Source organism: Oxyura jamaicensis, chromosome 1, assembly GCF_011077185.1.
Source record: "Oxyura jamaicensis isolate SHBP4307 breed ruddy duck chromosome 1, BPBGC_Ojam_1.0, whole genome shotgun sequence".
Taxonomy (NCBI): domain Eukaryota; kingdom Metazoa; phylum Chordata; class Aves; order Anseriformes; family Anatidae; genus Oxyura; species Oxyura jamaicensis.
This window is the reverse complement of record NC_048893.1, coordinates 61,513,482-61,530,293: the sequence shown is the minus strand read 5'-3', so window position 1 is coordinate 61,530,293 and position 16,812 is coordinate 61,513,482. Positions and strand designations below refer to the sequence as shown.

The 16,812-nt window shown below is 42.7% G+C and overlaps 1 protein-coding gene across 4 annotated transcripts in view; it reads left to right on the top strand.

Annotated features, from left to right (window-relative positions):
* Nucleotides 1-13,435: 13,435 nt before the first annotated feature.
* Nucleotides 13,436-16,812, top strand: part of DNM1L (dynamin 1 like) — a 39,572-nt gene continuing 36,195 nt past the window's right edge. For 2 of the 4 annotated variants that reach the window (XM_035344717.1, XM_035344707.1), the window contains exon 1: nucleotides 13,436-13,690. In XM_035344717.1, coding sequence (XP_035200608.1) covers nucleotides 13,589-13,690 — 102 coding nt within the window. In that variant the 5' untranslated portion in view covers nucleotides 13,436-13,588. The remainder of the gene's footprint in view (nucleotides 13,691-16,812) is intronic. The other 2 variants (XM_035344736.1, XM_035344728.1) reach the window with 1 other exon arrangement.

The following is a 16,812-nucleotide window of genomic DNA, read 5'->3' as shown; positions in this document are numbered from 1 at the left end:
CATCCATAATACATGAATGTATGTGAGTGGCTCTGCTGCTTTATTTAAACTTTGTGATTCTTGTGTTCAAGAAATGCTTGTTTCTCAGTTTAAAAGCAGTAAGCCTACAGCACAATTTAAAGTGAATCAAGCAATATTGTGTGCTTTTGTCTGTGTTCGTCCAAAACAATGGCTTCATTTTATCATTATGTTTGTTTGAAACATAAAAATATATTTTCAAAAAGAGTTGTTATTTCCCCCCTTATTATGGAAAAATAGTATATTGTGATGTCTGTATGTCTGCACCATTCTTCCAGGTCCTTTAAAAATTGTTTTCAGGCATCAGGTTGGTTTCAGGCATCATGCTTTGTTGAAGAGCTACTGTAAAATCTATAGCATCTATTACCTTCAAATCCCTTTACATTTTGTTTATTCTAAAAGGTATTCATTTTTTATGTGCAAAACAGATATTGACGTAAGGAAACATTCCCTTCTATTTGGAGTAGAATATTAAACCATTTAAATGCATGTAATATAGCGGCACCTTTTTATGCAAAACCATCTTCAAGTGCTTTATAAATCTCCTCAAAGATTCTAAATCCCTTTATATAAAAGGGTTCTTATTCTTCATATTTTTAAAACATGGATGAAGCTGGGCACTGATTTAAATGTAGAATAAATACACTACCACCTGCATAAGTTTTAGATGAGATTATAAAATAGATGTATGTTCTAAACAGTTCCAAGAGGAGTCAAGAGAAAAAATAAATATATAAAAATATATATTCAAAAATGAGATGTGGAAACACCTGACAAGTTCTTTGGGGTTTGTTGTACTTATTTTAAATATACTTCCAACCATACAGCTAGTTATAAAAACTGGCCACTTTTTCATTTCATGGTTAAATAAAATGAACAATGGGTAGTGGTTCCTTATACTGAAGAAAAAGGCTTTCAAGAAAAAAAAAAATCCATGTAGAAATAATTCTAAGCAATAAAAAAGAGCTTTCTCCATAAATATATTTAGAAATCTTTAGGTGGTGTAAGCTATCATACATTTGCTGGGGCGATTATACCTGCAGTGAATTCGTGTAGAATCTGCCTTACATTATATAAAGCCAACGGTGGCAAATGAAGATTTTTCCACTTAGAGTACTGCTGATTTACTGTGTCTCATCTGGAATCACAGTGCTCAGCTGAACCTCAGAGCAGTTTCACCTGGAGATAGTTGATGTGGGTGGGAGTGGGCATAAACAGCTGGAAACAATCTGAAAGTAAGTGATGGGGGATGAGACATAATTTTGTGGAAGAACTGACTATCCTTAAGACAAATCTGTTGGTGAAAGGGGGATCAGTCTTAGACTGTGATTTGATTTGAAATCTGAAACAAAATATGTGGAGTTATGTTTTTTCTTCAGTCTGTGGCCCTGTTGGTATGAGGAGTGTACCTACCTAGATGGTTCTGACCCATAGGACTGTAGTGAAGCATGTTCCTTGGATATGAGTTTTAATCTGCTGATCAGATTGTTCCCTAAATCCTTGTCCCTTAACAGAACATAATAGTAACTTAATGATTGTATATTTATATGTCTATATATACACACACATTTATCTGTGTGTATATGTATATATGTGTGTGTGTATGAGACTATTATTCAAATGACCTATTCCAAGCAGTATTTTACAATCAAAAATAAATTGTACTGCATTCAAAGTACAATCTGTATTGACTGTGTTGACTCCTGTATTCAGGAGAAAAAAAAAAAAAAACAAAACAAACAAACAAACAAAAAAGAATTAGACCTATTTTTGTGGCATGTTCACTATTTCAGACTAATTAAAAGCAAACCAAAACAAACTAAATTCAATATAGGTGTTCAGTGTGCTTCCTCTGGAACCCAGTGATGAAATTTATTCCCAAATTCATTCATGGCACTTTCCTTCCATCCCTTATTCCTTACACAAGTGAATGTAGAATGTGTTTTTTATCTAATAAAATTTCAGCAGATTTCTATTCAGAAAGCATATATTTCAGCCACTGCATAACACCAACCTGCTTCATTTTATAGTTCATCCTTTGCAGAGTCATTAACTGTGGTGAAAATATTCAGAAAGGGGATGGGGGGAGAGCTGTGTGAAAGCATTTTTGCATGCATATGGCCTAGTATTTTTAAAAGAGAAGGCAGATCTGTTGCATATAAGGAACTGTTTGCAATAGAAGTATTGGTTACTGTTTTTTGTTTGTTTGTTTGTTTGTTTTTCCTGTCTATTATTTCTATAGTATGCTCTCTATTCTGCAGCCCTCAGAGCAGATTAATACATTAATTTTAGTGGGAGCTGGATCAGCTGTAATGTGACATCAGAATTACAGGCTATGCATTGTAATTCCTTTTCATTACGAAAAAAAAAAAAAAGGTTTTAATTAAGGAAACAGATTTTTTTGTTTGTTTGTAAAAATACTAATATTTGGAAGAGGTGTAAAATTGTTCTGGTTTTTCAACAAACTGAAGAATATTTAAAAGGTGAAATTTAAATGCCATTTTAAGTTGTGCAAGTGTAAGTGGTCATTTTTATGGTAAAAAAATACATGAATGTAAAATAGTTGCAGATATTGTACATATTTTCTGTAATATATGTATATTTGGTTTTAAGGTGGGTGGAGATTTGTAAAAATGAAGCACTTTAATTCCTGTTGAGTACTTAAAACAAGAAAAGAAATTTGTATCCTGTAAAATAAAAACATCATTAAATAATTATTGCTGGCTGGTTATTTTTTGTTGTTGTCTAGTTTGGTTTTCTTTGGGTGGGGAGAGGGAGATTTGTTTGTTTTTGCAACAATTAGCACCTGGCTAATTAGGCACCTGCAGCCAGAGAGCAGCTTCCAGCAGAAAGCAGAACCAGAGGGCAGCCCCATAGGGCTGAGAGCAAATGGGCCCAAACTCAGCAAAACGCAACAAAGGGCATGTTTTGCGGGTCTGCCCTGGTCACCTCCAGGTGCCGCCTCAGCTGCAGCCCCTGGGACCCCCAGGGTTACGAGGCTGGGGACAGGGATGGGAACAGGGATGGGGCTGGGGACATCTGGATGCTTCCCCATTAATGTGTCATGGCGGGGAGAATGAAAGCGAGAACAAAGCATGCAACTGTGGAAGAAACAAACCTATGGGGCTTGGAGTGAATGTGTGCCAGAGGATGCCCATACATAAGAAACTGCTGCTGCCATGGGATCAGCACAGCACGCTTCCCTCTTGCCCCAAACCAGACACTCCAGAAGATTTTTGGGAAGAAACTTGGTTCACACCATGCTTCAGGTCCTTATTTGTAACAGAAGGACTCTCTGTTTCTAAAGCAGGGTTATGAGGAGAAGAGGGCGGCGAAGCAGGAGGGGAGTGGGGGATGGTGTCCTCTGCCCTACGTTGTGAGGTTCTAAGGGAAAAAGCGAGGGGAAATGGAAACATTGGGGTATGGCTGGGCCTTGGGATGCAGGACCTATGCCTCCTGCCAGGAATAAATGTCCCAGGAGAGGAAAGGGTGTCATCGTGAGGTGTTTGGAGTAGAGGGGATGGCCTCAAGTTGCACCAGGGGAGGTTCAGGTTGGAAATGAGGAGACATTTCTTTTCAGAAAGCAGTCAGGCATTGGGACGAGTTGCCCAGGGAGGTGGTGGAGTCACCGCCCCTGGGGGTGTTCAAGGAAAGGTTGGATCTGGTACCTGGGGAGATGGGTTAATGGGTGGCATTGGTGGTAGGGGGATGGTTGGACCAGATGATCTTGGAGGTGTTTTCCAACCTTAATGTTTCTGTGATTCTCTGTTACACTGATGAAAGGCTAGAGCTGCAAAGTGTCATGTGGAATACATGAAACAAGGTCTTATCGGGCTGCAATTTGCAAGGTCCTGCAGTTTTGCCACCTAAACTAAGCCATAAAGGTGGCCTAAAAGAAATCTGGAGAGGGACTCTATCAGGGAGTGTGGCCATGGAACAAGGAATAAAGGCTTTGAACAAATGGAGGGGAGATTTAGATTAGATGCGATGTGAGGAAGAAATTCTTCACGCAGAGCACAGAGCGCATATGGGAATTTGGGTTGAAGATACACCTTGCTTCTGTTATTTTCTGTAAAGAATATAATGAAATTACCTAAAAACCAGCATTAAAAATAAACCAGGACATGGGATGGGAGGTGCAGGGCAATCCCTGCGGTCAAGGGGCAGCCTTTCTGGCAAGCCAAATGGCTCGGGGAAGACAGCCCCAGAAAAGGGGCCATCAGCCTCCCCAGCCCTCCTCCTTCTTCCATGTTAGGGCATTTCCAGGCCACTCCCAACACAGCTGCCTTTGACCACATATGGGCCACTCCATCGCAGTTGCTTTCTGAGGTCACAATGGCCACCGCTGCCCTGCCTTTGCTGCGGGCCCTATAAAACAGGACCCCTGCAGCTAGCCCACCACTCGCTCAGCGATTAGGTCTTCTGACAGCCAGCGTACGCGGCAGGCAGGAGACTAGAAGCAGCAAGGTGAGAAGCAGCCCTCCTCAGTGTGACAGGACAGCCATGCAGTCCAAAGTAGCACCAGGAAGGAAGGCAGCTAACGAGATGTGTTATGCACAGAGGGATAGTGCCTGCAGCACAAGAGACATCAGTGCTCAAGGGACCTCTGGCGCCCAGCCCACAGACACAGGCGGTACCACTGGCACTGACACGACACGGGGAACAGGCCACTGCCTCAGCCATACAGAGACAGGGGGGCTGGGCCTTCCCATCGGCACAACGGTGGTGTGGAGCACAGGCGGGAGCACTGGGCAGACAGCCATGGGGAGCAGAGTCATGCCTACGGTCCGGAACATAGTGTGAGACCCAGGCATGTCCGTAAAACAGATGGCAGCATGGAACCCATGCGGGAAAATCAACCAGACACTGGCATGGGACCTTGGGGTGCAAGTGGACGACCCCCGGGCTTGGCCCCCTGGCCTGAAAACATTCTGAATGGAAGGGGTCCTGTTTGGGCAGTCCCGGGCAAGGACTGGCTTATCCTTCTGCCTAACACCATGGAGCACATGCAGCTGGATCCACCAGAAGATGTGGAGGAAGAAATGGAAGTGGATCCACCTCCACCAGAACAGAGCTGGGACTACTGCAGCACGTCTTTGCTCTCTGCCATCCGAGAGCACCAACAGCGGTGCAGGAGTGCCCAGCCAGCTCCCGACTCATCGTCACTCAGGCTCCATCCCAAGCATTAGCTTGGAGCCACCAAACACCACAGACATCCTGCAGGCTTACCTGCAGGATGTCCCGGCAATAAAGAACTCTGTTGCCAATTCTCAGGGGTTGTGTGAGTGCTTCTTTCCCATCTGCCAGCCCTTGTGCGAGAGGTTGCATCCCTTCTGTACAGAGCCTCAAGGAAGAGCACAAGAGAGGACCCAGCTTCCTTCGGGCTTCTGCGCTGGGGTGACAGGAGGAGTCCCCGAGGGCCACCATGCACCTTTCACATTTGTGAAAATAGACTGAGGGGTGAAAATAGTAGTGTGTAAGCGATTATAGGTGGCTAATTTCTTAGATTAGGAGTGAGTTTCTACAGCTGAGTAATTGGTAATGACAGACAAGGAGAAGGCTTGTTCCACTGTCACAGTGGGACAGAATCTGCTCTTCTCACCCTTTCCAAGTCTATATCTTGGACTGGGAAGACAAAAAAATCCAACAACAGCAGTCCTTCAGAATTTAGATCCAAATTTCTGTAATGGTGGTGGTAATATTCTCTCACGTGACCAGGATGCTGTGAGAGTACTTTATGAGCAACCACCAGAGAAAAGTCCAGAAAAGTTCATTTTAGCCCCACATTGCTCTTATGGGTACCCAAGCCCTGCTCATAACAAAAGGGGAGGAACAAAGCACTGAGCAGATTTTCAGTGTCATCTCAGGTAATGAATTACAGTGTCCCCTCTCCCCCCAGTTAACTCTGTTCCAAAACCGTTGTTCCCCTCAAGTGCAATGCCTTCCAAATGGAGACAAAAATAACAAAATTTTCCTTAAAATGTTCTTTAATTAAGAAGATGCAGTTATGAAATTCAAACAACACAAAATCCATAATCACAGCTCCTGCTTAGTTCCTGTATGTCAGCAGGTTTAATAAGCACTGATATTTCCACTTGGTAGCAAATTGTTCATATCAAGTACAGGGTAGGTACTCGATAGGCGTCATCTCCTCTGGGTCTCGGTAAGAGCCTGACTAATACTGTCGCATTACTGCAGAATTGTTCCTGGCATTGTGTGAGCTTCCTGAGATGGGAGAAATGCCATGCCTGCCTTTGGTAAACAGAGTACTTGGAGCTTGTTTTCTTTAAAGAGATTGGTCTGGTAAGTCCTGTGGTGACTCTAATAGCCAAGAGGAGGGATCCTTGTGATTATGACATTTTTGTCTTGAAGGCTCTTACCCTCTGCCTCCTTGGCCCTATGCCCCAGACAGATATGACAATGTTAAGCCCCATCAGACCCAGCTCATGTGGTAAACCAGGATACACCCAGAAGGGTTTATTTGATTAAGATCTACTCCATGACTGCGTTTCCATGTCTGTCTTAAAATTATAGTGCTCTAGTGTCAAGAGAAGGATGTGCTACCTGCTCTCTATCTCAAACTCTTACATTGCTTTGTTAGAGCATATTTTCTATTTTTTTTTTGATTTAAAGTCTTAAGTTATGAAGAATCCATCACATACCCTGATCAGTTTTGCATATGCAAATTTGCATAAGCAATATTCAGTTTTTGTTGGTGGTGTTTTTTGTTGTTGTTGGTTGCTCTTTTGTTTATTTTATTGTTTTTTGATAATTTTTACAACTAGTCAGAACTCACATCACCTCCAATCATCAGGATCTCAACAAGAGAATTTATTAAGAATTTCAGCCACCAAATCTATTTTTTTTTTTTTACTTCATGAAGAACATCTTCACTACCAAAAGCATTTCCTTGTGGAACAGAGCCTTAGCTAGGAAGCTAGGGTAAGACTTAGTGGGTTGTAGATGGAGGCCTAGATCCCAAAACTCCTCACATTTTTCTCACCACCACCACTCTATTAAACTTGAAGATTCCACAGTTGTCTAGATTTGGTTCAAGCATTTGTAATATTAAATTAGCCAACAGTTCAAGAAACAGAGATGGTCCTGGGAGCAGAATCCAGGATTACCCTCTCTCCTTTCTTCGGCCTCGTGCTCTCTTCTGCCCCTTCCTACTCCCGTCTCAGAGCCAGGCAGTCTTGGCACTCTTGCATGGGGAATATGGAAATGAGCTCTCTCTTGTGCCTGTCAGATATTGAACTTACACCTCTGATTTCATACGCTTGTGTTCTAAAATAAGGCAGTATGTTTCTGGTCACTTTTGAGCATGTTTTAGCATAGTATGCCCAAATCAGTTTTCCAAACTCCACATAAGGGAGCCTGCTTCACAGAAACAGGTTTTAGACTCTGATTGCTACTGAATGGAGGAGTGTTCTCATTGTGCAAAGTTAAATGAATGACCCAGTGATGGAAGAAGATAAGATTGCAATCATAATTCTGTTTAGACCTATAGCATAGCTATGTAGAACTACCTGCATTGCCTGTTCTGACTAACTCATGTGTTTCTAAGCTTGTAGAAGGAAATTCAAAGCCTGTAGCTCAAGGCCAGCAGCATTTACAAAAGACCTACCTTACCTACAGAGTATTTTGGAATTTGATTTCAGACTAGCGCTTAGCTAGTCTGTTAACTGAATGTTCTCTAGTATATCTAACAGTTCTGTTTGATATGAAAAGACCCATATCCATGCACTCCAACTCTGTGCTGCTAACCAAAGCATGGCAGCTAAAGACATCAGGGGTCCACTTCAGAACTGCAACTCTGACCAGAACTAAAAAGCTAAGGTAGGTGCAACTAAGTATCCATTAGCCTTATACACAGGCTGTGATGATGGAAATCATGAGGTCAGCTGTTATAATTCCAATTTAAAGTAGCGCCAATCACAATATAAGAAGCAGCATGCACAAGAAAATGCGTATTATAAAATTAATTAATTAACAGTACTGCTCATGGCATATTATTTTATCTTAAAACACGACCAAAAAATACCACAGGAGATAGTCTTTCTTAAAAGAATAGATGCAGAAGATACAAGTTCAATTGTTCTTGAATGCCAGCACATTTGCTGTTTCCTTGATAGGATATTTTTTCCTTTCTAGTTATATTTGCTTAGTTGAATGCTAATTAAGTGTCCATTTCATTTTCCACTTTAAAAATGTCTTTCTTGATAGCAGACAGGATGTTACCACCTATATTCCCAAAACCTTGGTCCTTTAAAGTAAAGGGTATTCACCTTATAACTGGACTGCAAGCCATTCCTTATGCAAACAGCAGGGTTTTTTTGTTTTGTTTTGTTTTTCCATATTTTCTTTAAAAATTTACTGGTTGCTTTAAGAATACACTTGGCAGACTCCATAAGAAATTTTCCTTGTGGCTGTTCTATATTTAAAATCACTTTTCAAGCTCCCTTGTACAAAATATGATCCTTGAATCAAGTCTTCCAGAAATCCATGGGATTCGCACCATCTTCTCTTGGTTCCTCTGGCTGTTCAGTAGCACATGATGTATAAAAGAAGCAAAGGTCTTACATCAAAAAGATACAACAAAAGCATCTACAATGATCTTGGCAAATAGCAAGCAAAACTTTCCAATTATTCCACACTGGACGGTCCGATGAGGCTGTGAAAAGGCTTACATATATTTCATATAGACTTATATTTACTACATCTATCCTTTGACTAATGAAGTTCTGTAACAGACATTTAGGTTGGTCATTGCTGAGAACAGCAAAACGCATGAGGAAAGCAGAAATCTGTTATTTGGAAACTAAGAGGTTAGTGATTTACAACTGTGCATTCACACTTTGCATCATAATTCAAAGCTGATTCAGAAATTAAGCGATGCACCTTCACTGGAGAGGAAATGAACTGAGTGAGATACATTTCACTGTCCAGTTACCAGTGAGGGGTGAAATTCATACACTGAAGCAACTGTTACTGTTCTTGCTATTCCACAAAGTCCAACCAGCCCGGCTGAGAAGGGGAGGGGAGGGGAAGCGTTGTTGTACGGCAGTATGGAATGATAGGGAAATTACCTTAATCTCCAGCCAGAATTGTTTTTCTTAGTGACCTTTTCAGAAATGCTGATGTCTTTCTTATCAGAATGCTCCAGCTTTGTTACCAATCGATTGAACTTTGAATGCTTTGTTTGCCCTGTGGCTCTTACCCTCTGTGCCCTGCCCCTTTCTTAACTTGTAAGCTGCTTTCAGCTCTGCAAGCGTTTTGAGAGACTGAGGGACGTCCCAAATACCCAATGAATTTAGACACATGACTTCCCTGTAAATATGGTGAGAGAATATAAGGAACTCTCAGTTACCTAGTACTGCAATTTATCCAGCAAAATTGCATCCCTGCCTAAGAATAATGTTGTTTTGTCAGAGACTGTGTCTCAGTATAGGTAACGTGTAACTCAGCAGTTCCTATCACAGTGCTGTGACCTTCCTACAGTTGGCTGATATGTGGAGAAGAACCCTTGCCTTGCCGATTCAGCAGAACCCATGGACTATGGGTTTAAACCTAGGATTTCTGTCTCTTCTGCAAAAAGACAAAGGTTTTGAAGCTGTCAGCTCGGGCAGTCCATGCAGATCATCCAGGGTCTAAACTTAGTGTCAGTCTGTCAAGGGTTCATCTAAGCTTCTAATGTTTGCTGTGCAGATGTCTGGTGTAAGTGTTATGAGAAGGTATTTTAGTTACAGTTGTGGTTAAGATGCTCAAGAGGATAGAAAAACATCATTCATTTTTGCTTCACATAAAAATCGAGCTCTGACAGACCCATATCATCTCTGTATGGCATGGTTACAAAAGGTGACGTTACCAAGGAATAACTTATAACAATATTTTGGCAGCACTGTTTATACAGTATAAAGTAGTATGTCTATATACATATTGCAAATGTTTTATTACATCCTTGACACTTTTAAGTATGGTTATCAAATATTTCTTCCTCTAGACAAGCATGATGGCAAGGAAATGCCCTTTGCTGATGTGGTGGCTTGTGATTTTCTTGTCTGGTATGAATTAATTAAATGGCAAATGACTTGCCCACTACTATCAGTATGTCAATATAAGGAGACTCCATCTGTCTGAGTAAATGGAAGCAGGTGATGATGCAAAACTGTATGAAGAAATTCATAACATGGAGAAGAAGAACTGATTTTTTTCCCCCAATTTAAACATAAAAACAAACAGTTTATAATGTAATTAGGAGATGACAAATTCAAAACTGACACCAAACTGATTTCTGCACTACGCATAATTAAATCATGAAATTCACTGTCACAGGATGTCATGCAGCCAAGAATTTTACTTGATAGCACAAAAAGCTATTATATGGTAAATAAAGCAATCTACTTTCATGTAACATTTATAAAATAGAAGAAATATTGAACTGTCTACTTCGGATTTGATAGCAGTATCAAAATTACTTAATGCATACTATTGGGATCAGAAGATCTTATTAGTGTACTTTTATATTTTCCCCAGAGCACTGGTGCTGGATTTTCTCTGAGATGAGATTCTGAGGTAGATCGATATCAGGTCACACTTGGTGTAGCAGTTTCTGTTTTCTTATGTCAATTAACTTTTAGTAAATAACCAGTCTGACCAGTTCTGCCTTTTATCAGATCTTAAGAGTTTCTTGCTCGGTACAATATAAGTCTGGTAAAGAAATCAGATGGTTAAAGCTAGAGATGACCATTGCCTGTTAAAATGATTATTGGTCTTGCACAGTATTCAACTGGACTGAAGTAGGTGCTGGATTTTTTAAGTTGGTAATAGAGTCGACACTTTATAGCAGAGAGATTTCCAGCTCCCACTTTTTAGCCAGAAATGGACAATATATTAAAATTTATACAGGTTTCCTAACCTTGTGTCTTTTTAAATTCTTTGTTCTTGCTTTCCTTCTCATCATTAATTAATTCGCTTCTGTCTGAGCTGTGCTTCTCCATTTGGGTATCGTGGCCTTTACAGTCTTTTCAACATCACTGCTGAGCAAGCTAGGTTAGTTCAACTCATTTTAGCAACCGATATTTTCACTGTGTTCTTCTTGAAATATTACACTGATAAAATTCTAAGAATAGCCATACTGGGACAGACGGAAGGGCAAGCACACACACTGCTTCTGCATGATACTCTCCCAGCTTTCAACTATTGTCAGCTCAGATTCTACATAGCTATTTATTTATATGTAGTACATTGCTCTTCCTTAAACTTGTGCAATCCCCATCTGAATCCATTTCAATTTTACTGTCTCCAACAAGGAGCAAGGAGTTCACACACCCATGAGGGCTACAATCTTTATTTTGTTCCGACCTGGCTTATCCTAGTTTCAGTAAATCCTCCCCAAATTGTTGTGTTGGAAGGGAGAGTAAACAAAACTGATGCTCTTCCACTCAATCCAGGATGCCAATGATTGCAAAAACTTTTAATCCTCCCTACCCCCCACCATTTCTTTTGTAAAGACTTCTAGTTACTCAGTTGTTTATTATATTGAAAGCATTTCATACATTTCATCACCTTTGTTGTTGTTCTCTTACCCTTTCCCAGTTCTACATTCTTTCTGAGATGTCCCACTTTTGGTCTAAGCCAAAATATACAAAAGGTTGCACTCGCTCCATTTCACAGTGCTGTCCATGAGGTCATATGGTAAAATGAAAGTGGAAGGAGAAAAAGTACTGGCATAGACGAACAAGCTGGTGTATCCATACGCTTTAATGATCCTTATGGCTCTGACAGCAATTGGCTTTGGCATACTGAAAGCTAATGGGTGAACCTGCTGGATAATCACAACTGTATGACTATGACAAGAGCTCATCCTGCTTTCCTCCTCACCATCTGGTCACTCAGGGCCTTCTTCACACATTTTTACATGTGTCAGCCATTTCTTTCTGTGCTGAATACACTAGTTTCTTACATGTTCCTGATTCATGGAAGAACTCTACAACTCAAAGCAAATGACTTATAAAGGAGGTACGTGGTTTATTTCGGCACCGGGTGCATGCGGGAAAGCTCCCGAAGGCATGCGCACCCTAACGCGGCCACTTGCTTTGGTTATATGCAGTAAAGAGTTACATATGCATGAAGTTTCCCAATACGCCTATACATATTCATAACCTATCCCCGCTTTGTATTAAAATTAGCTCCAAGAAGTCATTTCCATAAACTCCTCCTGTCTGCGCTTGTGCAGTGCCTTCTGGTGGTGGTCGTCGGGGGGGGGTTGTGGGGATGAAGGCTGATAACTCTTCTTCATCACAACTAGCTGACCCCCTGCCTTTGTACAGACTCAGCTGCTCCTTGGCTCTTGTCCAAATCACAAAGTCCGTTTTTGAGCTGTTTTTTGAGATGGGTTCCCCATTTTTGTCAGGACATGTCTTCTGTGAGGGGCCCCGAGACTCCTTGTTTTGGTTAATTTGCACAGCAGCAAGCAAAGACACTCAGCAACATCTATTTTTAATGCAATTAAGCAACCCCCCATTCTTCCACTCCTGGCTTTAATGATAACAATTGCTTTATTTAGAAATCATTAGTGTGATTAAGCAAGCCCCCATTCTTCTATCCCTGGCTTCATTACAATCTGTTTAGCCATCTTTTTGCTTTTATCATGAAATACCAGTCCTCTAACAAGCACTGTGAAACTTCCTGGGTAAGGACGAGAGACTTGGCTGTGAAGCTGTTTTAATAAGAAAACATTCCTTTTGTACGTTCATCCTTTCCACATTTGAGAGTTTCAAGAAATGAAGACTGGAAAAGACTAATTTGTATAGAATAGATACACAAATTCTAACATCATCCAGAATTTAAAATTTTCAGAAGCATTTTTGCTCTGTTGGCCTACAAGAAAGGACAAAGCTAGAATTCGGTTCAGTGCTAGCATATTCATAATTTAATGGCTTTAAACCAAAAGAGGGGAGATTGAGATGAGAGGTTAGAGGAAATTCTGCAGTCGGAGGGCGGTGAGGCACTGGCACAGGCTGTCCAGAGAATCTGTGGCTGCCCCATCCCTGGAGGCGTCCAAGGCCAGGCTGGATGGGGCTTTGTGCACCATGCTCTGGTGGGAGGTGGGACTGGGTGCTGGGCTGGGGGACCGGGGGGGGCTTTAAGGTCTCTTCCAGCCCGAGCCATTTTATGATTCTATGACTAGCGTCCTGGGGCACCTCGACCCGCGGGCCACACGTCTGCCGGCGACCCCCCGTGAGGGGGGACCACCCCCATCGCACCACAGGCACGAACTCCGCGCCGGGCCGGGGGCGGGACCGCAGCACGGGCCGCGCACGCTGAGGCCGCGGCCCGGCGCCAGGCACTACAGCTCCCGTGCTGCCGAGCGGCGGCGCGGCGCTGCGCGCACAGCCCGCTGGGGGCGGCGCCGTGCGCGGGGGCCGTCGCCAATGGCGGCCGGCGGAGGAGGGCGGGGGGGCAGCTGACGGGAGCTGCTGCCGCCGCCGCCGCCGCCGGTCGCGCCCATTCATCGCCGCCGCCTTGCCCGGCCTCGGCCTCGGCCTGCGCGGGGCTCCGCGGCGCCATGGAGGCGCTGATCCCCGTCATCAACAAGCTGCAGGACGTCTTCAACACGGTGGGGGCCGACATCATCCAGCTGCCGCAGATCGTGGTGGTGGGCACGCAGGTGAGGCGGGGCCGGGCCGCGCCGCGCCGCCACGGGGGGCAAAGTCGAGGCGTCCCCGGGGCCGCCGCCGCCGCCAAGGGCACGGCCGGGGACGTCCGGAGACACCGGGGCCGCCTCTCCGGAGGCCTCCGCGGCCCGGGCCCGGCCGAGAGCCGCGTCCTGCCGGCCCGAAGGGGCCGCGGGTGCCCCGCGGGCGGACTCTGGGCGCAAACCGCCTGTGGTGGGGCTGCGACAGCCGCGAGGGGACCGAAAATGAGACGTGAAACTCTGCTAAAGCCCGGAGTTAATGGGTCCGTGTATTCCTTTGGGGGTGGCAGCCGTTGTTGGATGTCATGCCGGCAGCGCTGCCCCCGGGTTTCCCCTGGGACCTGGCGAACACAAACCCAGCGGTTACGGCACGGGCACGGCGCTGAGGCCTGGGGGAGGCGAGCTCGGAGCAAGCCAGGCTGCCGCTGGCTGGAAGGCACTCAGCTTTTGCTTGGCTTTACCGATAAATACCACATACGTTCAGTGACTTTATGGCCCTTGCTTTATATTCAAATACACCAACAACAGTTGCAAAGGGACAGGGACTTTGCGCTGCTATCTTATATTAGGTACTTGCTGCTTTTGTAGCTCACAGGAGGCCATCGCTTCATGAGGACTTCTCATCTCTTTCATGTTAGCAATCAAATCACCCAAGTAAGAGGTTTTTTTTTTGTTGTTAGTTTATTTCTGTAACAGGTACAAAGCAGAGATGCAGTATGGGTCATATGTGAAATTAATAGAAGTATTCATTTCTGTTTCTGAAATATCTCAAAGTGGCATTTTATTTTTGAATTAACATCTTTTGTAACAACTTTATCCTAGTTAACTTCTTCGAAAAGCACATACAGTACACAATGAACTGTGCTGACACGCATTTGACTTGAGTAGTCTACCCAATAGTCTACCCATCAGTATTAACACCCCTTTGGTGCTATACTCACCATGCTCATAAAAACCCTTGAATAAGGTAAACTTATATCTTTTTGCAGACTGAAACAAAGGCCTGTATAGACTTGTGGTGGTTTTACCTTGCTAGGCAGCTGAACTCCACCACAACCGCTGTCTCCCTCCCCCTCCTCAGAAGAGGTGCAGAGCACGACCCTGTATGGGCTGCTGCAGGGAAAGTTAACTCCATCCCAGTCAGACCCAGTACACGACTCCAGGAACATAAATAGCAAAATGCTTGGGAAATGGTACCTTGTTTTTGTTTGTGTTTTTTTTTAACCAGGGTTCAGGTACTGTGGTCAGGCACTGGAATGGGCCTGCCCAGTGCGGTGGTAGAGTCACCGTCCCTGGCGGTGTTCAGGAAGCGCCTGGACAAGGTGCTACGAGATACGGTCTAGTAGCTTAGTGGGTAGTGCTGATGGTAGGAGGACAGTTGGACTAGATGATCGTGTAGGTCCTTTCCAACCTTGTGTTTCTATGATTTTCTGTGGTTCTGTGTTCTTGAAAGATACAATTGTCTTTATGGATGTAGTAATTCTGTAGCTATTTTGTGCAATTATTTTATATTTAAAATAAAATATTGTTGTTTTATTAATTTGAATTTAGTTTATTGTAGAGCAGGTTTCTGGAGATGTCTCAAATATGACCTTAGAGCTGACAGTTTTGCTTCTGGCAGTTTGCTTCCTTTTTTTTTTTTTTGAAATGTGCCATTTAACAGTCTTGTTTCTGGAGTTATTTTTGGTTGTGCTGTGCGACTGCAAGGTTTTTTTCCCACAGTTGATTTCTTTATAGCATACTGGCATATGCAGCTCTTACTTTTTTCTACTTTGTCTAGCATTCACAGACAGTTTTATATTTTGCACCTCCATTTTCCTTGGTGGAAAACAAATGCTATCACTTAAGATTTCTGTAGCTCTCTGATTTTTGTTTTCTTGAATGACCTTTCTATGTATTCAATGGAGAAAAGAAAAATGGGGGGTTTTAATAGCTTTTGTTGTTCATTTTTCTTATATTCTTATACCCCCTATATTCTGTGTCTCTTTTCTACCCTTTTATTATGTTTAGTGCTTTTGTCTGTCTTCATTTCTTATTTATTTCAGCTTCTGGGCCCTAAATTAATTCTTTGTCTTCCTGCGTTTGTAGAGTTAGAAACTGCTTATAATCTTTAATTTCTCTGAATGTTTTGTTTGTTATTGAAGTGTCCTAGTTTTTCCTTTTTCTAGATAGATTTTGGCGGTAATTACAAACTATTTCTCAGTTAGACATGTAGATGGCCTCTCGCCCTTCTGGCAGTGTTCCTGTGACCCACTTATCTGAGAATTCCTTCTCATTCTGCACTGAAGTACTGCACAAATCATTTCTGTACCCCGCTACAGAGTCTGTTAAGAAAACTGGAGGCTGCTGCTGATAGAACTGGCAGGACACCCTCCCACTGCCAACTTTGTATGGCTATTTTAGTGCTTTTTGCCATTCCCAGATAGGGAAGTGCCCCCCCCGCCCCCCCTTCAGAATTTCAGTTGCCATTTTACAATGGCATTGTTGAAATGCAAAACAATGTACAGGCTGGGAATACTACATAAACAATATTTGTGCAGTATTACTGTAGTACCCAGCCTTCTGAGGCATTTTATACAAATGCTTTACTTTGTGCTCCATGCCTGTAAAGGATAACAAGGTTGTATTGAAGTGCTTCAACCAAATACGTTAACACTATAATAAAAGAAGGGAAGAAAAGTTTAGTTATGACCTCTTGTATGTTAAGGGCACGTAGGTATTATTATGGAAATGAAGCACCTATGGTACAGAAGTGGGCATCACATTTAGAATAAAATGAGTGATGAAAGACACAACAATAAACTCTGTGCCTAGAGATGAGTAAAGTGGATTCCTTTTTTTTTTTTTTTTTTTTTCTTTTCCAAGTCCTTAATTCTTGGAGTCTGTTTTGTGTTTCTAGAAGTCATTGACCTAGATACGTACAAACTTGAGTGTCAGGAGGACTATTTTGCTACAAAACTAATACTGACATTGTTATAAAGAGAAGTTGCACTTTGTAGTGTTGGTTTTAATGGAGACTTCATAGCGAAATTGATTTAGCAACCAACTGAAATTCACGAAGGGGTTTTTAAATAACCTTTCAGGTGTACCTGTAT